Source organism: Heliangelus exortis, chromosome 17 (genome assembly GCF_036169615.1).
Source record: "Heliangelus exortis chromosome 17, bHelExo1.hap1, whole genome shotgun sequence".
In the NCBI taxonomy this organism is placed as follows: domain Eukaryota; kingdom Metazoa; phylum Chordata; class Aves; order Apodiformes; family Trochilidae; genus Heliangelus; species Heliangelus exortis.
This window is the reverse complement of record NC_092438.1, coordinates 15,695,071-15,718,766: the sequence shown is the minus strand read 5'-3', so window position 1 is coordinate 15,718,766 and position 23,696 is coordinate 15,695,071. Positions and strand designations below refer to the sequence as shown.

General features: G+C 53.1%; 1 protein-coding gene across 5 annotated transcripts; it reads right to left on the bottom strand.

Annotated features, from left to right (window-relative positions):
• Positions 1–405: 405 nt before the first annotated feature.
• On the bottom strand, positions 406–23,634 carry CFAP70 (cilia and flagella associated protein 70). 5 transcript variants are annotated; one of them, XM_071761085.1, is made up of 29 exons: positions 23,534–23,556; positions 22,781–23,003; positions 20,472–20,658; positions 20,066–20,176; positions 19,775–19,854; positions 18,546–18,722; positions 17,976–18,155; positions 17,499–17,590; positions 16,341–16,440; positions 15,288–15,419; positions 13,543–13,689; positions 13,304–13,378; positions 12,723–12,814; positions 10,834–10,894; positions 9,632–9,823; positions 8,897–9,028; positions 8,212–8,337; positions 7,591–7,724; positions 7,380–7,495; positions 7,035–7,220; positions 6,044–6,139; positions 5,289–5,377; positions 3,984–4,136; positions 2,622–2,783; positions 2,142–2,231; positions 1,399–1,437; positions 1,223–1,324; positions 881–928; positions 406–553 (listed from the first exon to the last, which is right to left on the bottom strand). In XM_071761085.1, exons 2-29 carry the CDS (start codon positions 22,997–22,999, stop codon positions 473–475), a joined length of 3,399 nt encoding a protein of 1,132 aa, XP_071617186.1. In that variant the 5' UTR covers positions 23,000–23,003; positions 23,534–23,556; the 3' UTR covers positions 406–472. The 5 variants fall into 5 exon arrangements, with proteins under 5 accessions (XP_071617186.1, XP_071617187.1, XP_071617188.1 ...); XM_071761086.1 differs by having other exon boundaries at positions 12,723–12,811; XM_071761087.1 differs by lacking the exon at positions 1,399–1,437 and having other exon boundaries at positions 23,534–23,634.
• Between the last annotated feature and the right edge of the window lie 62 nt (positions 23,635–23,696).

The following is a 23,696-nucleotide window of genomic DNA, read 5'->3' as shown; positions in this document are numbered from 1 at the left end:
TCCCCCAGCCCCAGTGACGCCCCGTGTTCCGAAATCTGCCGTCCCGGTGCCTCCCGGTGTCCCCCCCGCTACCCCGTGTGTCCCCCCCCCCGGTACCCCGTGTCCCCCCCCCCCCCGGTACCCCGTGTGTCCCCCCTCCTCCTGGTGTCCCCCCCCCCCCCCCTACCTGCCGCCATGGCGCGCGCGCTACCGGCTCAACCGTCCCGCGCGCCGGCCGCCAATCTGCGCGCGCCGCCACGCCCCGAGGGGCGGGCGTCTGATCACGTGACACCTCCCTAGCGCCCCTCCCACTCGGGCACTGCCGGCGCCCCCCCTGCCCCCCCGCCCCCCCGCCCCCCCTTTCCCGTGGATCCCGGTCCGGTCCGGGGGTCCCGGTGCGATCGCGATAGAGGCGGAAACGAACCCTGGGGGTGCGGGGGGGTTTATGTGGAACCGGGGGCAGCGGGGAAAGGGGGGTGGGGGGTCGGGGCGCTCAGAGGGCCGGGTTGCCGAAGCCCAGCCGGTGCTGGGCATCCTGGATCTCCCGCAGCAACGCCTCGTTCCTCAGGCCCAGCTGCAGGAAAGGCGGGGGGAAGGGGGTGTCAGAGAAGGCCAAGGGTGCCCCCCCGTGGCTGCCACCACCCCCCGAACCCTCCCCGGGGGGCAGGAGGTGCCGTTTCCTGGCTCTGCCGGGGTTTGGGACAGCACCCGAGGGCAACGCTCCGGACCGGCAGCGATTCCCGACCCACGGCTTCCCATAGAGAAAATACCGACTCGTAGGGTGTCAGGACAAGGACCCCACCGTCTGGGAAGACACCCCAAGCCGACTCCCCTTTCCCCTTTCCTTGCCTTCCCTCTTCCCTTCCCTTTTCCTTCCCCTCCCAGCCCCTCAGACACGCACCTTGAGGGTGTGTTTGTAGCACTGCTCTGCCTCCCGCTCCCGTCCTCCCTGCAGGAGGGATACAGGAGCAGCGGGTGAGGACCCACCATCCCTCGGGATAGGCCCAGGGAAGCAGCAGGCTGTAAGGCAGCTCAGCACTGGCTGTTATTCCCCAGGGGAACGCGTGCCAGGCAATGACAGGCAGCAGGAAGGAGGCTGCTCTTGCCATCCAAGCACAGTCCCCAAACTATTTTGACCCCCGAGATCCACAACACGGTCTTCAGGCTGGTGAATTGGTGCTGATAGACACACCCCCCCCCCCAACAGTTCCATCGGGGTGGGAGCATCTGACTGGGCACTCACCTGCAGACAGATGAGGGTGAGATAGCCCCACACTTCAGCATTGGTGTTATTGAGGGCATTGGCTTCAGTGAGAGCATCCTCTGCCTCCACCATCTCTTCCATCTTGACAGGAGAGAGGAGAGGTGTGGACAAAAGACCCGCAGCCCATGGGAAGGACTTCAGATCCCAAAGGGTACCTGCTCCAACAGCCAAAGAAACTGGGACAACCAAAGCATCTGGGAGGGATGAGGGGAGAGGATTTAGGGCAGGGATGAGCAGTGCCCAGTGTCCCAGTTTGGAGGACAATCCTGTCACTGCTGACGCCCCTGGGAGCACACAGTGTCACAGATCAGCTGTAGAGGACAGACCAACCCCTTCATCTCAGGGACCAAGTGCTCCAGCCCCATGGGGAAACCCCCCTCTGGGTCCCAACCCCTCCTCCCATGGCAGGGTGCCTGAGCCAGCTCCCAGGACACTACTCGCCTGCCTGGCTGGGCTCAGCAGCTTCCCTGGAGGTGCACACCAAGGGGGAAGCACACGTTCAAGTTCCTTCCCTGGTTGCTTCCCTCAGCCCAACTCCCTGGGAGGAGCCCAGCAAGGTGTACCCCCAGGAGGTGCTGTGCTGCTGGTGGCTGGGGCTGGGTGTCCCTGGCACCCCTTCAGAGGCACACGGATCCCTGTGGGCAGGGAAAGCCCCGAGATTCCTCTCTGCTGACATTCTGCTCCATTCCTTGGTGGGGACAGGCAGGTCTTGTGCAGGCAGGCACTGGGAGCAAAGCCCAGGCCCAGAGTACATGCTTGCCATGACACCCTGGGGAAGGGGGTGCTGGCAGGGGGGATGAGGAGGGAGGATTGCTGCTCCCAGAGCTGCTGCTCATGTCCTCTGACATCTGCAGGAGCAGTGACACCTTGGGAACATCGTTTTCATGACTGCACTTACCCTGTAGCAGGCGATTCCCACCCCCAGCCAGGTGAGACAGGATGGGGAGTCCTTGCAGGCAAGCAGGTAGGTCTGCTTTGCCTGGCCATGCTGCCGGGAGAAGAGACCATGGTGTTTCCCCCCGCAGACAACACCCCCTCCTCAGCAATTTGCCAAGCCCTCCAGCCCACACTGCTGCTGGGGAGGCAGCTGAGAGCCTGCCCGGTGTGGTGGCTCTGTGCTGGCAGGTCACACAGTCATGTAGAGGTCCCCCTCATGGCTCAGGTGATGAGAAGTGGCTCAGCAGCACCCACAGACCTTGCAGCTGAGCCTGGCACAAGGGGACAGGGCAGGGCCACCCTCCAAGGAGCTGAACACTATGAGGTTTTGCTGTGCTGTGAGACCTTGGCTATAGCTACAGATAACAGCGCCTTGTACCCAGGGTCTGGAATCTACTGCTTGGTGTAAAATTCCCTTCCTTAGCTCCCGCTGCCTCCTCACCTCTTTCTCTTCCAGGTAGATGGAGCCCAGGCGCAGGAAGACAAAGTGCATGTCCACGGCATCCTCCAGGAAACTGATGGTTCGCTCGTAGCACTTCTTGGCTTCACCAAAGTCCTTCTTCAGGTAGCAGAGGTGTCCTTTCTGAGCCCAGACATTTGGATTCTGTGCACACAAAACCAGGAGTGAGATGTGGCTGGGAGATGGGAGACAGGGAGAGGGGCAGGGAGCCCTGGGATTGGCAGAAAGGAAGAGCTGGACAATGTTTGATTGTCACAGAACCCCAGACTGGGTTCAGCTGCAAAGGAACCTTAAAACTCAACCAGTGCCACACCCTGCCATGGGCAGGGACACCTCCCACAGCCCAGGGTGCTCCAACCCCCATCCAACCTGGGGCCTTCAACACTGCCAGGGATGGGGCAGCCACAGCTTCTCAGGGCAACCTGGGCCAGGGGCTCAGCACCCTCACAGAGAAGAATTTCTCCCTAATGTCGAACCTAAATCTCCCCTCTTTCAGCCCAAAATTGTTCCCCCTCATCCCATCCCTCCAGGCCCTTGTCCCAAGTCCCTCCCCAGCATTCCTGGAGCCCCTTCAGGCACTGGAAGGTGCTCTGAGGTCTCCCCATTGCAGCCTTCTCTTCTCCAGGATGAACACCCCCAACTCTCTCAGCCTGGCTCCAGAGCAGAGCTGCTCCAGCCCTCCCAGCAGCTCCAGGGCCTCCTCTGGACTGGCTCCAACAGCTCTGTGTCCTTCTGGTGCTGGGAACCCCAGAGCTGGGCAATTATAGCAGGAGAGATTTTACATAGTGAGTTAAGCCAGTAGGCTGCCTACACAACACCATCATGGGGAGCCTACCCCAACCTTTCCCTACAGTGTCCTGCCTCCCCTCCAGGTACCATCATTGTTCAAACATCATTTGGAGATGGCAGCTTCCCAGCCCTCCCTGCCTGCCAGCAGCTTGGCTCCCCAGAGCTGCCTTCCCTCTCTGCAGAACAGCAGCTTTGTTTCCCAAACCCAGCTCCCCAGCAGAGGGAAAGAGGGTCAGGATATACAATAAAAGGGAAATGAAAGGCAGATGCTGTAGAGAGAGGGGCTCTTGCTCAGCATGGTGTGCAGGAGATGATGGAAGGTGAGTAACAAGCTGGGTAATGAGGAGGGACGTGCTGCAGCCACAGCCTGATGTGGTTCATCAGCCCTGACTGTCCTTCCCTGCAGAAATTGCTGTAGACTGGCATTGGAATTGCTCAAGTGGAAATGAAGTGTGGGCTCTATGTTCAATAAACAACACAGGCAGAGTCTGCTGTGGGTGTTTGGCCAGTGCCCTGCTTCAGGACACTGTGCGCCAGGAACATGCAGACAATTACCCTGCAGTCAGTCCTAATGGCCTCACAGAGACATTCTTCACATTTGGAGAAATCTTCCTTCAGCAAGGCAGCCTTGGCCAGTGCCAGGTAGTAAGCACAGGAGGGACCTTCCTCAAGGTTCAGCAGCTCGTGGGCAAGTGCCTGGTGAATAAACTGCAGAGAAAGGGCACACTGGTGGGCTCAGGGGGACAGCAAATCATGAACACCCCCAGGAGCACATGGCAGGAACACACTCATAGTTATGGAATCCCAATCTGGTTTGGGCTGGAAGAGACCTTATTGATTACCCAGTCCCAACCCCCTGCCATGGGCAAGGACACCTCCCACAGCCCAGGTTGCTCCAAGCCCCATCCAACCTGGGGCCTTCAACACTGCCAGGGATGGGGCAGCCACAGCTTCTCGGGGCAGCCTGGGCCAGGGGCTCAGCACTCACAACAAAGAGTTTCTCCCTAATGTCTACCCTAAATCTCCCCTCTTTCAGCCCAAAACTGTTCCTCCTCACCCCATCCCTCCAGGCCCTTGTCTGAAGTCCCTCCCCAGCTTTCCTGGAGCCCCTTCAGGCACTGGAAGGTGCTCTAAGGTCTCAAAGTAACTGAGACAATGACGGTGTTTAGACCACTGTCCATGTCACTGACAAAGATGATAAACACCACTGGTCTTCAGGAACAGGAAAGAGAGAGGAGATACTTTTTCCCTTTCTTTGAATATTCACCTCCACCAGTTCTAGTTCTGGACTGCATTAAGCATTTTTGCCATGTGAAATGAAGGCAGGCCACATAACATGGCAGCCAGAGAGATCTCACAGAGATGACTGTGGGACAGGGGCATTCCACCAGTGGCACAAAATTACTCTGACATACACAAGTGACCAAAACAAGGAATACTGGTGCCTTGGAAGCATCACAAGATGCATCTCACCTCCAAAGGTACAGAGAAGACCACAGCTGCAATGTTTCTGACTCGCCTGTTCCCTCAGCAGCAAGCAGCACTGAGCTGAGGCCTCCCCTGAGGACCTCTCCTGCTGGAGGTGTCCCCAAGCAGCATTTGGGTCCCAATACTTGGGGACAGTTTTGCCTTTTTGGGCAGAGGCCCTCTGTGGAGGGCTGGAGTGCATTTTGTGTGCATTTTGCACAGAGGGCTCTGTGTGCATTTTGCCCCTCTTGTGCTGGACAGCTGAGGAAGCCACAACTTGTTCTAAGAGACCAAGAAAGGGAATTGCTGGAGTTCAACCACCACCTTTTTGGTCATAACCCAGGGATGAGATCAAACCTCCCTTCCCACCCCTCCACTCTCTGTTGAGCTGACCTGGACAGCATTGACTTCCACCAGGAATTCCACTGTCTTCATGAAGATGCTGCAGAGAGGTTGGCTGAGTCCTGAACCAGGGGATGGTGCTGCAAGAGAACGTGTCACCAGCAATCCTGAACTGAGCTTTTTATTTCTGGTGGGGGCAGAGGAATCCCAGCAGGGGGGTGTGAAAACTGGGAGGTGGGAGGGGAGGCTGAAGCAGGGATGAACTCAGCATTTCTTTCTGAGGGGATCAGGTTTCATAAGGGATAAGAAACAATGCCCTTGACCCACTCATTTTCCAGTACAAGCTCAGGGGGAGAAAAAGTAGGAATTTATGCCTGAAGTTTGTCAGCATTAGCCAGAATGAGGCCTCCAAACCTGAAGCACCCAGCACCATCACCTCTGCCATCCATTGGGCAGTGGAGCTGTAGAGGAGGCAGATCCCACCACACATGACTGGAGGAGATCCATAGAGACATTTTAAGAGCTGGTGTCTCAGGGAGGAGACAGCCAAGCAGCTGATGAAGGCTGTTGAGTGAAGTGACATGTCAGGAGAGAGCTGCCCTCACCCACTGGCCATCCATCCTGAGATGTGCTGCCCTGAAAATTGGGAGGAACCCACTGGAGATTTCCCCAGCTAGGGAGAGAGAACAAGCCTTGATGTCCTCCTGCCTTGGCTCAGTGATCCCAGGTGACTGCCCTCCCCACTGATGGCAAGAGGTTTCTCCCAGCACTGGACTCTCCCTTCCCCACCAGCCCCATCCTCAAACCTCTGGAGGCTGCCTCTGGTGCTGCAGCCTCTTTCTCCAGCCCCATGCAGGTCAGGGCAGGATCCACCACCTCTGGCAGTTCATCAGCTAAGCCACCTGGAATGAAAGCCCACAAAACTCATCAGGTGCAACCAGGGAGTTTGCCAGAAACTGTTCAGCTTGGAGCATGGCTACACAGAAACGTGTCACCAGCAATCCTGAACTGAGCTTTTTATTTTATGGGGAAGAAGCAAAACAGAAAAGTTCTCTCAGATTTTCAGAATGGACAAGAAATTTCTTTGCAGGGGGCACAATTCCTGGGTCTGGGATTTTTTTATTTTTTTTTTTTTTTTCTTTCAAAATAAAGCCAGCTGACATTTTACTGCAGACTAGCTAAATATTTGGGACACAGGAGAAAGTTTTTGGCTCAGGGTGAAGCTGGACTCAGTGAGGCTCCAAGGGGAGCCTTGGGCTCAGGGTCCCCCCAAGCAGCTGGTTTGCCTTTTGCTTTGATAAGGCAGAGCTGTCCAAGCTGCCCTGGGAAGTCCCAGCCAGAGCTTTTGTGAAAGGTAAACCTGGATGATGATAATGTCATTGACTGCCATGGGGACAGCTTTTACCCTCTCAAAACTTCAAAAATCATGCTTTCTTCCTCCAACCACACAGTGGTGTACAAGCAGCAGGAAAATAAATGTAAGGACTGGTCCTCCCTCTGTTAGGCTGTGGGTCACACGGGCTGTGCTGCTTGCAGGAAGCTTCATTTCAAGCAGCACACTTCCCACTGTCATCTCTCACTGGTGCAGTTTGTGGTCACTATTCTAGCTGCCAGTCCTCATCTTCTTCCTTTACCCTTTGCATTTCTCCTCTTAGAAATACTTGGAAATTTCTCCCCTCCTTCTGCTGCCCCCTTCTTGCTGCTTGTTAGCAAAAGTACAAGACAGAAAATCACCTTTATCCTGGCCCAAACCAGGACACTGCTGCTAGGGCATCTCCTGGCTCTGCCCCACGTTACCTGGCAAGGACTCTGCTGGGCCTAGGCTGGAAGACCTTCCACACCCATCAGAAATGTCCTTCTCCTCTCCTTCTTCAGCCTCAGGTATGCTCCTCTTCTTGGTGAGCTGTGCTTGCAGTAGCTTCTTAGCCTCACGGAAGGCCATTTCTGCCTGAATATTATTATCCTGAAGCTCATAAAACAAACCTATGGGAGACACAAAATGCAGCATGAGCAGACATCTGACCCTTAGCAGAATCCTTCCCTTAGCCCTCAGATTAGAGCAGAGTGATGAGGAGGCAGGGACAGGAGCAATGCTGGGCTCTCCAGGAATGCCTCAAGCATGCAAGCTGTCTGCTCTTGTACCTGACAGAGTCCAGGCTGGGATGCTGGATGGCTCCAAGCAACAGGAATCCTCAAAGAATATCTCTGCCTCTTCATAGTGCTGCAGCATGACAGCCACAATGCCACAGAGCAGCAAGCTGGGGACAGGGTGGGACAGGTTAGCCTTGCAGGGCCTGGGCAGTGGCATGGGGGACACACCCCCACCCTCCCACCCACCAGCAGCACACAGCACCTTTGGATGTGGTCAGGATCCAGAGAAAGAGCTTGTCGGAAGCACTCCTGGGCTTTGGTTGTCTCCTCAAGCAGGAGGCAGAACACCCCATAGTCCAGCCAGGACTGGGGGTTGTGCTGGTCTTGAGCCAACCTCTAGACACAGGAGATGATGGCTGGAGTGAGGGCTGCTGCAACCACACTCAGCACACACAAGGGACTGGGGAGACAACTCTGGAATGACCACAGCTTTCTTCTGGCTAACTCAGCCCAGTTTAGCTACAATCAAGCCTGTGTTTTTCAGCTTTACTGGTTTCCCTTGAAGCCTCCTTCACATAATGGGCATCCTCCAGCTTCAGCTGACCTCCTCCTAGCCACCCATCAGAGGGCCCAGTATCCCCAGTGCTGACCCAGCACGCCTTTTGGACCAGTTCATCCCATTTCCCCAGTCCTCAGCGACCTGGCCAGGCTCTGTCTCGCATCCTCCAGAGAGCAGCATCTCCCAGAAAATCCCTCCCACCCTCAGCCTGAGTATCCTGATCACCTTCACCTCCCTCCTCCCCACCCAGCAGTCAGGGCTGGACATGCTGGCTGCCAGCCCAGACACCCCGGAGATGGGCAGGGAAGAACAAGGCTCCTTTACCTGATGGTGGTAGAAAGCTGCCAGCTTGTAGTCCTTGTTGACTTCAGCTTCTCGAGCAAAGAACCAGAGCTGCTCCTCAGTCAGGCGGGTTGGAGGGGAGGGGAATGGAGCTTCCTTGGACAGGAGCTGGGAAGCAGTGAGACAGTGTTAGCCCTGGAAAAGGTGAGAAAGGTTTCCATAGTCCCAGTATGGCAGCAGTCTGGTCCCAGTCTGGCACCATGCTGACCACCTCAGGGTTGGAAAGGCAAGCTGTGCTGGCTCCTGTTCATGGTGGGACACAGCCCTGGAATTCCCAGCTAACATCCAGGACTCTACATCCATTATTTGCAGTCGTGACAGTAAAAGCATCCTCTAGATCAAGACCACGTCACACTTCCTCTGCAGTGTCACTTGCTGGTGACCACAGCTCAAGTGGGAAGGGCTGTGCTCTGCCTGGGCCAGTGGCAGCTGGCACAGACCAGCCACCCCCACCACCCACAACTTCTCCCAGCAGCACCTCATCCATCCCAACACCAGGATTCCATAGCAGTGGGACATGGGTGCCCCATCCCCTGCCCCTGAGCACAGCTTGGGGCCCATGTCTGATAACTGCAGAGAACAAAAGCACGAGCCTGCTTCTGTCTTGAGGGCAAAAGTCCCCCCCCACCACAAAGCCAGGTCCCACAGCACCCAGGTTTCTCCCTACCTGGTTCAGCTCAATGTGCATCTGCTGCACAAGGTAGACATAGAGCTCAGAGAGAAACTCCTGGAGCTGCTCCTGGGTCTTGAACGCTGTGGTCTTCAGGTATTTCTCCCTCACAATCTTCACTACAGCATACTGGGGAGACAGACATAATGGCTGGACAAGGCAGGTCCTCCCTCAGTCCCCCCACCAGCTCCTGATACAGAGCCAGGACACACTGAAGCTCCAACTTAGTTATAAGGAAGAAATCCAGCCCAGCACTGATGAAAATCTAAAAATCAAGCAGGGGTGAATTCCTTTCTCAATTCCCAGCCTGGCTCTGCCTCTCTTTAGGGACAAGATATAGGAAGGCTGGTCCCCTCAGCACAGACTCTTGGCAGAGCAGAGAGAGGGGAAGGAACCCTCCTTTTCTGCCAGGTTGGACTATGAGTGTGCAAGAGCTTTGCCTTTCTCAATCTATGAGCACAGGGTCAAGGGCTCCAGGCTCAGCTTTGGAATCTCCCCCCTTTAACAGGAATGGTTATCCTGGTGTGTTACCTGCTTGTCTCCAGCTTGGTGTCTCCTCCATTAGAAGGAAAAACTCTCCCCTCCCTGCCCACTGCAACAGCCCCAGATGGCAGAAAGGGGTTCTGGAGCAACACATCACCCTAAGTTACCACCACAGAGCAGCAGTTCCCCACAGGGAAACAGCCAGGACAAAAAAAATGTTAAGTAAAAAGCTCCAGTGGATTTTTTTACCTGTAGCTGTTCTTTAAAAGCAAATTTTTTCCCAGAGATAGTAAGCTGGCAGTTGAGCTGATGCTTCTGTTCCTCCAGGGTCTGGGGGTCAATTGCTCCCCAGTCAGGCAGCTGCTTCCCAAAGAGCTCACGGTATTCGCCAAGGATGGCGACGGCGAGCTTGGTGACACAGTTGTGATAATCTTCCACAGCCTAGGAAATCAAGCAATAATCAAACTTCACACTCAGGCCAGCAATGCTGAAATGTATTTTAGTTGCTCACGCCTCCCATAAACTCCCCCTGACTCCAGTCTCAATTATTCTGCCAGGCATCCTTTCCTCTCCACACGCCAGGGCTGCAAAAACATCTACGTGTAAACACAAAAGAGCTCCTTCATAATTAGATACTTCTCCTGCTGTGTTTTTCACTCAGAACCCAGTATTTCAGTCATCATTACCTCTCCTATAGCATTATAATTGGCTGCAAGCCAAATTTACCTTCTTTGCTGGGATCCTTTAAATCCACGGGCCAGCCTCCTCAAGCCAAGCCCATGAACTCCATCATCTTGATGGCAGAGGCTTCCATGTGATGATCAAAATGTGTCACTCTGTGCGCCCCAGACAGTCCAGCACCAATCGATTCCGCTGCACCACTGGGGGCAGTTATTGAAGGGCTGATTCTCCCCACCCTGTGGCTTTGAGTTTCCCATTGGCAGGGCCCCCCGTGAGGACATCATCCTGCTCTGCACCCACCCAAGAGGAGCCAGAACTTCCAGACCACTTTCTGAGAGTGTCACACACATGAAAGTCCTCAAAAAATTCTGTGTGACCTGAGAGTGGTGGGGGTTCATTCATGTTTGTCTGGCTCTGATGAAGCACATGGGCTAATCTGAGACAAGAAACTCCTAAGCTGCCAGAACCTTGTGTTTACCCTGGGCAGCCCCTTCTCCAGCAGCATGTTTCCTCCTCTACCCCTCTACTGCTCCCTTCCTGCTTTTGCTTGATCTCCCCTTCTTATGGATTGTGAGTGACACAGCCTGGAATGACTTCCCAAGGTGAAGATAAGACACCCAGAAATTTTCTTTCCTGTGTATTTCCTCTTCCGACCTCACTTACATGTTGCTGTGGAGCTGAGATTGAGCATGAAGATTCTCCTACACGAGAGGGACAGGGACAGGAGGAGATGGCAGGGGAGTGACAAGGTCCCAGGCTCCTGCACGTACCTTCTTGGCTCCTGTGGTCAGGGGAGGCAGTGGAGGGCGAGAAGGAATCATCTCCTTGATGCTGCCAATGAGAGAAGAGAAGAGATCAGCCAGAGACATGGCCACAGCAGTGGTTTGTCTGGGGAGCAGGTGGCCTGCACTGTGAGGGCTCCAGCCCACTGTACCCCCGAGACACCTCACAGGGGCACAGGGAGGGGGGGACACCAAAGTCTCCAACCCAGAATGGACTGTAAAGACCCAGCACCTACACCCAACACTTGTAACTCATCATCATGTCTTGAGAGAACTAGCTGCTGCCTGGCTCCCTGCTGATGATTACACCCCATGGGGGTTTAGATAAGATGTAGTTAGTTCTTGTTTTCACTGCCTTTGACTGACCCACCGTACCAAAACTATTGTAGAAGCCCAGCAGGAAGGGTTAATGTTTGTTATTGCTAGCAAGCAAAATCACTCTCCTACAGAAGCTGATCTTCTTATGGAGCTGCTTTTCTTTTAAATGGAATGGTTTGGGTTGGAAGAAACCTTGAAGATCACCTCATTCCAACCCCCTGCCATGGTCAGGGACACCTCCCACAGCCCAGGTTGCTCCAAGCCCCATCCAGCCTGAGGCCTTCAACACTGCCAGGGATGGGGCAGCCGCAGCTTCTGGGGGCAACCTGGGCCAGGGGCTCAGCACCCCCACAACAAAGAATTCCTTCCTCGTGTCTCATCTCAATCTCCTCTCCTGCAGCTTAAAACCCTTCCCCCTCATCCCATCCTTTCAGGACATTGCCCAAAGTCCCTCCCCAGCTTTCTGTAGGCCTCAACAACAACCTGGGGGACAGGAGCAAGTGAAAAGGGACAGGCTGAGGCTGATGGAAAGTTTTGGAGAGAGCCCAAGGAAGAGAGCTGGGGTTTGCTACCAGATTATCAGACATCCTTCTGGAAACAGAACTTCCCTGCTGATCTTGTCTGCCAGGACACACGTAGGTGACATTTGCTGGAGCTCCCTGATACCCCTCCCACAGCTCTGCAGGGCAGATTTTTTTTCAGCTGCACATGTGAATTCACGACTGAATACCCACAAGTTGCAGGGTTGAGAGATGGTACCAAAAAGGGCCAAAATAAGGTCTTTTCTAAGAGAAGTTCACCTTCTTCAACCTGTTCTTCTCAGTAGACAGCAGGCAGCAGAGAAGACAACACATCTGTTTTCCCTTCAAAGAATGGCTGCTGCCTGCACTTCTTTTCCAGATGCACTGCTCACTCTTGACAGACTTTATTAATTTGCTGCATTTTCTCTTTGCTACTCTCTTCCCCAGGCTGTAACACAGCAGGGCTGCTTCTGGACAGGAAGAAATTGCCTCTAACCAAACAGCCAGTGGAAGACCCAAAGCAGCAGAGATGAGAGAGCAGCTCTACAGTAGAATAGCATGAAAACCACTATAAGAGATGTGAAATGGGTAGGAGATGATGAGAAAACTTCTGAGAAGGAAAAAAAAAAAAAAAAAGAAGACAGGATGCGATGATGAAGTTACAGCAGTGCTACCTGGAGCAGTCCACACTGGTGGCCTGTCCTGACTAAGAAGCAGAATATCACTTGCATGAAGCAAGTCCATGAGGATTAATGGGGAATAAAATTGGGAGGGGAATGAGGTGCTGCTGTGCTGCTCTGGTGTCTCTTTTGGAGAGCAGTGGCAGGGAGCTGCCAGCTCACATGCACACAAGCTTTGGCCCAACATACCAGATGCCACTTCCTCAGCAGTCTGGCCAAATCCTCCCCATGATTCCCAAGGGCTTTTTTGCAGGCCCTTTAAGAGCACTACAAGGGTTGGGGGGACTGCTGAACAACCCCTTTTTTCTCCTGCAGAAATAAGCTGTCAGCCCCAGAGCTACCCCGGGTCTCCACGCACCGGCTGCTGAGCTCCTCCCGCGATCGCTTTGGTACCAGGGCCTTGTCCAGCTTTATCTCCATCACCAGGAACGTTCCTGCCTCAGCGTACTGCTGTGAAGATAAACACTGCTCTCTCAGTGTCCTGCTGGCCAGAGCCCTTCCTGGCATGATGAAAGACTGAGCATACAGCTACAGATCTTCAGCAAATCCTCTCCGAACCACAGCACTACATCTTGTTTTACAACCCACCCTCAGAATGATTTAATTCAGCTCAAGAAACCAGCCTAGGGGAAATAAATAAATAAACAAATAGAGGAGAAAGCCTAGATAATCAATCTCCTTGAAGCATGAGTGTGCAAATCTAGATGTTTTGAGGAAGAAACCAAAATATGAAGGAACCCTTTTAAATAAACACCTGGTTATTTACAGAGACCTTCTAAGCCCAATGCTACACTGCCCTCCAGCTGGACCTCACTGGAAGGACTCCAGGACAGCATTTATGTAAAACACCCCTCACCCGACTCACTCTTGAAGAATTTAATTGCAGGAAAGCTGTGAGACAGCAACAGCAATTCCTTCTCTTTGGAGATACATCATTACCTGTCCATCCAGGCTGGTGGTATTTTCAGCTTCTCCAGTGGCATCTGACAAATGGACATGTGAGGAATTGGATGTCTGTTGAAGGAAAAAAAAAAAAAAATGGAGAAGACATCTCTTGTTTCAGCTTCAATAAGCCCCACAACTTCCAGGTGCAGGGTGGGAGTTGTAGGCTAGTTCCAGCAACAGGTACTAAAATGTCAAGATAATTGGGTTACAACGTGCCCCTCTCCAGACCTTACCATCTTGTTGGAATCCTTCTCTTTGTCTTCCTTCTTGCTGGGAACAGCTTTGGAAAGGGGAGTACTGATTCCTGAGCTCCACAACCCTTCCTTAGTCAGGCTGAACTTCTTTTGGAGATCCTGGAAAACACTGTGCTGACTCTTGGACTGCAAAAAGAGGGAACAGAGAGAATCAAGGGACCAACTGGGCTTCACCAACCCCTGTGCCTCTCACATTGTCAGGGTCCTAAGTGCATGAAGAAGCTATGGGAGCTCATCCTCCCCTCTGAGGACTTCTGCTGTGGGTTCTCCAGACCAGCTCTGACACTGTGTGGTTGTGAAGCCTCAGGTCAGACCACTAAAAGGACCCAGTGTCCTTGTCCTCTTCTCCAAAGCTCCATGCTCACTGAGATGCTGACCCTCAATTTTTGCCTGAGTTACATGGTAGGATGGGTTGGGCTGCAAGGACACCTCCCACCAGCCCAGGTTGCTCCAAGCCCCATCCAACCTGAGGTCTTCAACAATGCCAGGGATGGGGCAGCCACAGCTTCTCAGGGCAACCTGGGCCAGGGGCTCAGCACCCTCACAACTAAAAATTTCTTTCTCAGATCTCATCTCCATCTCCCCTCTTACAATCTGAAACCCTTCCCCCTCGTCCCATCCCTCCAGGCCCTTGTCCCAAGTCCCTCCCCAGCTTTCCTGGAGCCCCTTCAGGGACTGGAAGGTGCTCCAAGGTCTCCCCATTGCAGCCTTCTCTTCTCCAGGATGAACACCCCCAACTCTCTCAGCCTGGCTCCAGAGCAGAGCTGCTCCAGCCCTCCCAGCAGCTCCAGGGCCTCCTCTGGACTGGCTCCAACAGCTCTGTGTCCTTCTTGTACTGGGGACCCCAGAGCTGGACTCAGCTTTACTGCAGGGGGGTCCCACAAAAGTGGAGCAAAGGGGGATGATTCCCTCCTTGGCCCTGCTGGGCACACTGCTGGGGATGCAGCCCAGGTTTGTTTCTGGGCTTCCAGTGCCCTTTGCCAGCTCCTGGTGAGCTTCTCCAGTCCTTCTCTTCAGGGCTGCTCTCAATCCATTCTCTGCCCAGCCTGGATTTGTGCACAGGACTGCCCCAACCCAGGTGCAGGACCTTGCACCAAGCCCTGCTTTGCCACAGCCAACAGGAGCAGGGAGGCAGGAGAAGGGCTGCACAACAGCAGCACCATGGGGAATATGAGCAGAAAAAACAAGCTGTGCATCCACCCTCCTGATACAAGCTCAGGTCTGTTCTGTGAGGACTGTGGGAAAATGGAGATGTAACTGTCACTCTTGGTAACAGAGGGAGGGAGAAACACAAAGACAAATAAACCTTCATGAACTAAGAGCTGAGAGAGCTCCCGTGACAGCTTTTTTGGCTGTTGCCTGGGGTAACGCTCTCCCTCTTAGAGCCTCTGTTTGCTCTTCCCAGCAACACAGTTCACATGCCCATGTTCCAGAGTGGGGAAAGAGGAAAGTTCTTACAGCCCTGCCTGCTCAGCTGCTGGCAGAGGAGTGGAGGGAGATTCGGAGCTTCTCTCAGCCCCCAGAGCTTCTCCTGTCCACCCAGAAGTCCCCTGCTTTGGAAAAGTCTGGACAGGAAAAGCTCGTCTTGTTATTTTCCTCCATCACCAGGAGGGCAGTGAAGTTTCAGAGCCAGCTTCCAAGTACCACACTGCCTGCTCCCAGCCCCACTCTGAACACCCTGTGGCAGAGCTGGAGCAGGACCTGGCTGCCTGCTCTGCTCTCACCTTCTTGAGCACTTCACTGTCTTGGTAGGCAAAGACACGAAAAGCACCTCGGATCTGCTTCACCCCAGGGCACAGCAAAGGCCCCATGTTGACATAGGCCACGCCGTGGAAGGAAATCTTGTCCTCATCTCCCTGGAAACACAGAGCAAAAGGGACAGAGCTACTGAAGGGACTGTTATTCTCTGTAAGGAAACAGGGTCACTGATCCCATTAAGAAGAGGCCACACAGCTAACTGATGGCCCTGCTGAGCCAGTGGTTTCTTTGTTGCTGGCACCCATCCGAGACAACCTGGATGAGAACACTCAAGCCATTCAATATACAGAATATCAATTGTATCCCAACCCCTGCAGAACAGCTTTGCTCTCCAGTGCTGCTGTTTCTCAGGGGGGTCTTTTCAAGGCACAGTCGCAAAATTCCCAGCGATGTGGGTCAGAGATCCTACCAGGGCTCTGCATCTCAGGTGTGACCAAAGTCAGGTAGCTCAGGAGGTCTGGGGGCCCGAGGTAGCAGCAGGCTTAGGAGGGTGAGGGAAAAAGGACACAAAATCCTGACACTAGTGAGTGCTGAAAGGGTTTTATACCAATCTATATGGCTTTGCCCTGGAAACTTTAGAGGCTGTCACACAACCAGCCACCAGGAACAAAACTGTTAGCTAAGGGGATGTTTCATTGTTACAGCACCCCAGTTTATGTGCAAAAAATAACTTATTTACACCCTGAGAAAGAAGGCTTCCTCAAGATGCTTCAAAAGCTCATTGTCTGATGGTAAGGGGAGTCAAAAATCCCAGTTCTCAAAAGCACCTTCTCCCTGACCCCTTTCCACCAAGACTGACCAAGACTGTCAGCAAGCACACTGTATGCTATAAGGAAAAATATTATCCTTTGTCTATTCAACAACTCTATCAGGCAGATTAATCCCTTTACAAAGCCTCTGACTTGCTTTGCCTGGCTCAAGGCTGGTTTTGGTATTACAGTGGCATTGAAAGGAAAGTGCTTGATAAAGCAGTGCTGCTCCACAAGCCAGAAGAACAGTGCATCCCTCCACACGTTTACCTTGTCAGCTTTGCTAGTTTTCCCTTTGCTGGGTAAGGGCAGGGACATCCTGCAGACCTCCATGGGCAAGTACTGGCACTCCCCAATGCGCTTCTGCAGGCTGAACACAAAGGAGGACAATGAGAAGATGCAGAACCCGAGCTGGAGAGACACTTTGTCACCCTCCTCTCTGCCCCAGCAGTCCCCAAGCATCCCCCCAGCCTTGCTTCGACCCAGCCAGCACCCTCGAGCTGCTGGAACACGTGTACTTTGGAGCTGGCTGAGTACATTTTCTTCTCCATCCACTGTTGTGTGCACTTATGGCCTGACCAGCTATAAAACAGAGTGGCACACTTAGTTTTTCTCTCTCCCCTTGTTACTTCAGAAATGAATCAAGAAGGAACATGATTAACCACGGTATAAATCCAGAATTGCAGTGAGCAAGTGAGCAAGGGGACCCTGAGCCCCCATTCAATGTGCTGGGTAACTGAAACCAGCAGGCAGGCTGATGAAAGCCATGGGGTAAAGATATTTTAAAAAACCAAACCAGATAGAAGGGAGTATTTCTACCATGCAGGTGGAGTAATTTGGCTGGGAAACTCCTAGCCATGCTGCACCTGAGGCCAAGAACACATAGCAGGACTCAGAAAAGGGATTGATCTCCAACATATCTGGGGTGGCTAAAGGTAATGTTTGCCCAATTAAAAAGCAACAGAAGAGTGCCTGCATGGCTGAGAGGATTTTAATGTATTGGGAATTTTGTAAAACTTAATTAGCAGCTCAGAGAAGAGCTATGTGGCCACTCTTGTCTCTGCTCACCATAACACTGCTGCTCCTTCCTTCAAACCAGGAAAGGAACAGTCACCAGCTCCAGCTGCTGGCAGCACCAGCGAGGATTTACAGCGCAGAGGCAGCAGCTACAACAAATTCACCTTCTCCCACCATAGCAGAACTGAGCTGCTGTCAGCAATTAAAGGCAGTTAGCTGCTCACTTGCTCCCTGAACCCCTTTAGCCAACAGACAGCCATGGCAGGTGAGGCAGAGCCAGGGTTTGACCACCTAAGAGGTGTGAGAACACCTGCATGCTGCTGCTCCCTGAGGCAGGAGACTCAGCTGAGAGTTCTGGGCTGTGTTCTCCCCAGCCCTCCATGCTGGAAGGGAGGTTCTCTGGTTCCTTACATGACTGCTGCAGGGGGGTCCAGGTAACAGCGCCTTTCTGTGTCCCAGACGATTCTCTTTGTGCTTTCTGCTTGCATTCTAAACTCTCTGTCCTGTAAGAAACAGCATGTGGGCAGAACCAGGAAAGAAATCCCTGTGGCCTGCATCACTCCCCCAGAATGGTCCCTGGGAGGAAAGGGGAGTCAGGGAGAGGTGCCCAGCTGCCCAGGCCACCCTGGCAGTGGAAGCTCCCTCCCTGCAGACACCAGAGCCCTCCTGGCTCACAGGGAGAGAATCCAAGTCCTGGCCCCACAGCTCAGCACTGGGCAGCTCACTGGGGACCAGACCCAGTTTTCTCTCCCAGGGGAACCATCTCTGTGCCTGGACCAACCACCACCCACCTTTCCTCCTGCAGTGAGTTTCTGCAAGCCTTGCTGAGTCCCTTCAGTCAGACCTGCTGGTTCCCTTCCAGCCATGACACTGCCAGCCCCTCCTCACCTCCCTCTTGTTGAGTTCTCCATCCTCATCCTCATAGGGACCACCAACAATGAAGGAGCTGGGGATGCTCTGAGCACCAGGGGCCATGACATTATCTAGGGACCATTTTTTGGGCCGGGGTAATGGCTCTTTTTCACCAGCAAGCTTCAGGATGCCATCCTTGAAGAGCAAAGGGAATTCCTTGTGGAGAGAGATGACAGTGAAAGGATTTGTATTTCCGACACAGGCAGGAGGAAGTGCCAGCTGCTCTGAGCTGGGTCTGACCAAGCAAAGCAGCAGTGAGCTGGCTTGAAAAATGCACTCCACCACCCACATCCAAAGAATGGAAATAAACATAAAGAGCCACATGGGAAAAAAAATGTGCCAGTTGAAATCCAAATATTGCTGAGCAGCCCCTTGTTTGTGGTAAAGAAAGATGTCATGCCACAGAGCCCCTGAGCACTATAAACAAAGTCTGCTGTTGCACAAGCACAGGAGCTGAATGCCTCACAGGCCTGGACACTTGTCCCACAGGGCACAGTGTGGGAGAACAATCCAAACCCCTCTGCCCTTGCCTGGAGCAATCCTCACCTCCTCAGCTGCTGGGACTTGCAAACAAGCCATGTAGTTTTGCAGGGATCCAGCAGGAGCAAATGCTTCAGGGACACAATAAGCTGCCTCCAGAGTGACACTCAGGAGGTTGCTCTCTGAAAGCTGCACTGCAGAAAGCAAGGGCTCTCTGGTGCACACTGTCACTTCAAGGCAACCCTGTGAGAGAAGGGTAACATAAAGCCAATTATAAAACTTTCCAGCTCTTGAGGGAGAAGCAAGCAGAAACCCAAGGCCAGGATGTCCAACGTCATCATCTTCCTCACCTTGGAAAACAGCAGCACAGAAAAGGGATTTCAAAATCAGTTTGCCTGAATTGCAATGATTTTTTTTTCTTAAATCAGAGCCTGCTTGAGGCATGGCATATACCCAAGGGTCTCATAAAAGCAGCCAGGGAGAAAGACTCGGAGTCTCATAAAACATGCCACAGAGAAAGACCATGGGGGATGGACAATAATGATTCTCCCCTGGTGATTCAGGGCATGCCAAAGTCAGGGCCACACTTTGCCTCTGCCCTACCTCCACAGGCAATCTTTAATTACCTGTCCCAAGCCTGGATGGATGGCATGCACCCAAACCCCATCTGGTTGGCATTTATTAACTCTCCTCCCTAATGGGTGCCCCCCTGCTTTGCTTACTATCTAACACCTCTAAAGTTAGACACCCAGGGGAGTGGATGCAGTGTCTGCCCCTCCTATTCCCTGGCAGTGCTAAGAGCAGCAGGCAGGCTCAGGAGCAAAATTACACACATTTTCCCAGACTGGTGCTTCATTCTCTGCTTTATTTATTGGGTGTTTTTCAAGCAGCTCAATAAGTAAGGACCTTGCAGGAAAGGCAGTCAGAGCTTGTTACAATAATGGCTCCAGAGACATTTCACCCATAGAAAGAGTAATAACACTGGGCAGGTAATCCTGCCTTTCTCTTTGCCTGGGTTTTCAGCACTGTGCTTTCCATCTCAGATATATATATATATTTTTTTTTTTTCCGGAGCAATGTGGTAGCTGCACACATTAGCATTTCCTAGCACGACCTCACCTATCACAGGCAACTCGGGACAGACGTCAATGGGAGCAGGCAAAGCCTCCAAGCTGGGAACATACAGGGCTGGAGCACAGCCAGGAAGAGCGAGGTGGCTGAGTCATGCTCACCTCTCCCATTAAAAGGCAGCAGAGAGCTGTAGGAGGGAAGAAACAGCTCCAAATTCCACATACCTTGGCCTCTGGGTGAAGGGACTCCGATGGAGAAGTAAGCACTGCATACAGAGGAGCTGAGACCTTAAATGAACACTGTCCTGGGAAGGAACAGGAAAGAGAGCAGCATAAAGTGAGGGAAATCATGGTCTAACCTGTAACACTGAGTTGCTGATATCACACCCTATGCCTCCAGGCCCAGCTTTCTACAGATGCCTTTTGTCAAAGGAGGGAAGTTATAGTCAGGGCTCCATATAAGAAGTGCCACGGAATAAAAAGTGCTTAAGGAGGCCGTGTAAGTCCCTGTTGTACCTTGCAGCAGGGGTAGCAGGTCCACCACAGCTTGGCCAAGAGGCACAGTCTTCTCCATCTCCTTCTTCTCCTTCTGTTTCTTCTCCTTTTGCAACACTTCTAGCACTGTCACTAGAGAGAGAAAGAGATAGGAGCTGGCAGAGTTTCTCAGACAGCTTCAGACCAGCAGCTCAGGGGCTGCAAAGGGTTCTTGTCAGCTTCTACTCCACCTCCCAAGGCCAACAAGAACAGTGAAGCCAAGGAGCATGAGCCAACATGAAAGGGGATTCTTCCAGCTGGGAGAAGTGGGCATAGAAGTGGTAAAACCCTCCTGCCAGCAGTGCTGAATGGCTGCTCTTGACTGAGTGACTCCTGCAGCAGGCAGGCAGAGCCCTCCACAGAGGGAGATTCAGCACCAGGTACTTACAGAGCACAGGTTTTTGCACAATGTCATGCAAGGAGTTGGGGCCTTCAGGGCTGCACTCAAAGCTGGTTGTGAAATTATAGCTTGTTGTCCCATTGGGCAAGACAGCAGTGTTGGAGGAGGCTCCCAGGATCACCCCGTTGTACTCCACGTGCACCACAGTGACCAACACATCAGTTTTCAGACTTTTCTGTCAAAGACAAGACAGCACATTAAGCACCTTGCACTGCCCATGAGCAAAACTGCCTCTGGGCTAGCACCCAGGGCAGAGCAGGCTGGGTGCTGGGTCCCTGGCTGTCCCACTGTGGGAATGGGGAGGAGATTCTGGTGGTGCTGAGTCCTCCCTGTGCCCTGCCCTTAGGGGTGGAATGTCCTGCTCCACCGTGCTGCAGTGCCACAGGGATAACCAAGAGCTGCTGCTGGAAGGGTGGGGGGCACAGAGGGGTCCAGGTTTTCCCCAGGAAAGGTGATGAAAGACACAGCTCAAGCAAATCCAAGACCACCCCTATGGATGGTTCTGTGTTTCCAGGAAACTCGAGGCTTCTGTCACCTCCTAAGAAAGCAGCTGCTGGGCTACACAGCTGAGCTCACAGGGCACTTGTGTGTATCAGGCTGCCCCCAGAAGCTGTGGCTGCCCCATCCCTGGCAGTGTCTCAGCCCAGGTTGGATGGGGCTTGGAGCAACCTGGGCTGTGGGAGGTGTCCCTGCCCATGGCAGGGTGGCACTGGCTGATCAATAAGGATGTAAGGATACAGTTAGTAACTGGATGATCAATAACCATTCTATGATCCTATCATATGGATGGAGAATGCCCTGAAATGAAAGCAGGGCTCCAGCACTCTTCAAACTTCCAACCACTTGCTTGAAGCAGAAATTAGGAGGTTCAGATTTTAAAATGTCTATATGGAGGGCCTTAAGGATGGGTGAACAAGGATGGTGAGAGTACAGCACATCCCCATGGGGGTTGGGTCCCTGGGCAGCCCTGGCCAAGCACAAGAAGTGCTGAGACAGGCAGTGACTGAAGAGCCTCCCTGCAGGGGATGCGCAATTTGCTTCTCTGTCCAAGGAAGAGCAGCCACTGCTGTGAGCACAAGGACTGCTGTCCCCAAACCCTGTCTTTTTTCAGTCCTGAGCCACAGGGATGCCTCAACTCCCTCCACTCCCTCTCACCGTGTCACTGGGGTAATTAGTTCCATATTGGCTCACACACAAATGGATGTTTTACTCACTTGGTTTTAATTTTCAGCCCTTCTGACTGTCTTCTTGAGCATATATTGTATGAATGGCTAAACAGAAGAATCCAATTAACCTTTCCCTGCACCATTAATTACCCTAGACTCCTCTCTCCTCCATCCCTGCATTACCTCTTATTAAGCAGATTCCATACCTCTTATAGCTGGATTTTTTTTTGCATATTGTTATTATTATTGCCCTTTTGTAACCCTTTCTCCTTTTTGCCACAGCTGTTTCTCAAGACAGAGCAATCAGAACCACAAAGCAACATTCCAGACACAACCAGGTATGTTAGTTTCACCGTTGTTTACCCTCCTCTTTACCTTCAATTTCTCACCTAAGCTGTTGTTTGCTGAATCTATCAGAGTGAGTGGTACTCAAACACTACTATGTAAAAGCCTCAAAAAAACTAGGCAGGTGGTTTTGGTTTGTCTTTGGGTTGTTTTTTTCCTGTCTGCTGGTAGAGCAGAGGAATGGATTCTCCTTTTTCCACTTGCAGCAGTAGCTGAGCTTCTCCTCCACATTCTCCCCTGAATGCCACTCTCACTGGCAGACTTTAAGGACAGGTGGGTGCCTCATGCAGCACATGGGAACCACAGTAATCATGGTTTGGTCAGAAGCAGCTCAGAGTCTTGTGACTGCACTGGTTTTAAAACTAGAGGCACCCTGTTGGTTTCAATCTGATTTAGATCACTGTAATCTGGAAGGAAAAACTGGTTTTATATCCAATCTGGCTTTGTATCCAAGGTCGGCTCTTTTTAAAGGCATTTGCCTCCCAAATACATGTTTTTGCCCTTCTTTAAATGGCACAGTTTACCTCCAGCTAGGCAGAGGTGGCAGAGATTTCAAGAAAGCATCTCTGGCCAGCTGCTGAGAAGCTTTTGCTGCATGCCAACAAGCCCTGGGTGGGGAGGGAGGAGGAACCCCCAAGCATGGCATCCCACCATCTCTCCCATATTCCCACCTCACCTTCTTACAACCTTATCACCTCCCACCTGGTCTCCAGGGGGGTCAGAGCACCCAGAATGGCTCTGGCTCTGTTTACTACAGCACCAGAGATGCTTCCAGAAGAACTTTACCAGATCCTGTGCTGTCAGCACTGTGATCTCTACTGGTGTGGGCTGGGGCTGGCTGTCATCAGCAGGGAAGGCAGAGTCCTTTCTGGTAGAGGAGTCCCTTCTGTCAGAGGAATCCCTTCTGTCAGAGGAGATCTTTCTAGCTGAGGAGTCCTTTCTAGCTGAGGAGTCCTTTCTAGCTGAGGAGTCCCTTCTGGCAGACAGCCTCCCTGGGACGTCCATGGCTCTGTGGGCAAAAAAAATGAGGGAAGAAACATGAAACTGCTGAATTCTTCTCCCAGAAACTCTCCCAGGAACATCCACAGGACGCAGCAGCCGCGGCTGGGGGCTTTATTCAGGGCTTGGCTGTCTAAACACCACTGAAAGCACAGGGCTTGGTCAGGGATTAATTTCTTTTCAGGAGGGGTATGTGTGTGTGTGTGTGTGTGTGTGTGTGTGTGTGATAATTTTCACAGGAAAATGATCCAGCCCTGGAAATTCAACCCGGCTGCAGCTCCCACCGCCTCCGTGCCCATGGGGAGAGTTGAGGCGGACTCCCTGCTCACAGCAAGGCTCCCCCAGCGCAGTGAACAGCCCTGGGGGCTCTGCTGCCTCCTATTTAATTTAAAGTGGACCCTGGAGGGATCCGGGGCCTGCGGCTGCCCGCCCGTCCCGCCCAGCTCCTACCGCACCCTGCTCTCCCCCGCACCCCCTGCCAGGCCAAAGGGCACCCGCGTCCGCCCCTAGGCCGGCAGCTCCCTCAACACAGCCTCCTACCACCACCCGCGGGCCCGGGGAAGCCTGAGGGAGCCTCGGGGAGCAGCGTCCAGCCCCACACCACCCTTCCCGAGGCGCTGGCGGGACTCGAACCCACGGCCCGCACCGCCCGCCTCGGTAACCAGGGCGACGCGGCGGCCCTTGAAGCCTCGCGAGATTTTGT

Excerpts from the sequence above, each read along its gene's own strand:
- CFAP70 (XM_071761085.1), bottom strand. The coding sequence starts at position 22,999 with ATGGACGTCCCAGGGAGGCTGTCTGCCAGAAGGGACTCCTCAGCTAGA. Across the intron at positions 15,420-16,340 it reads AAACTAGCAAAGCTGACAAG|GGAGATGAGGACAAGATTTC; the intron begins GTAAACGTGTGG and ends CTGTGTTTCCAG. Across the intron at positions 13,379-13,542 it reads AGAAGGATTCCAACAAGATG|ACATCCAATTCCTCACATGT; the intron begins GTAAGGTCTGGA and ends TTCCTTCAACAG.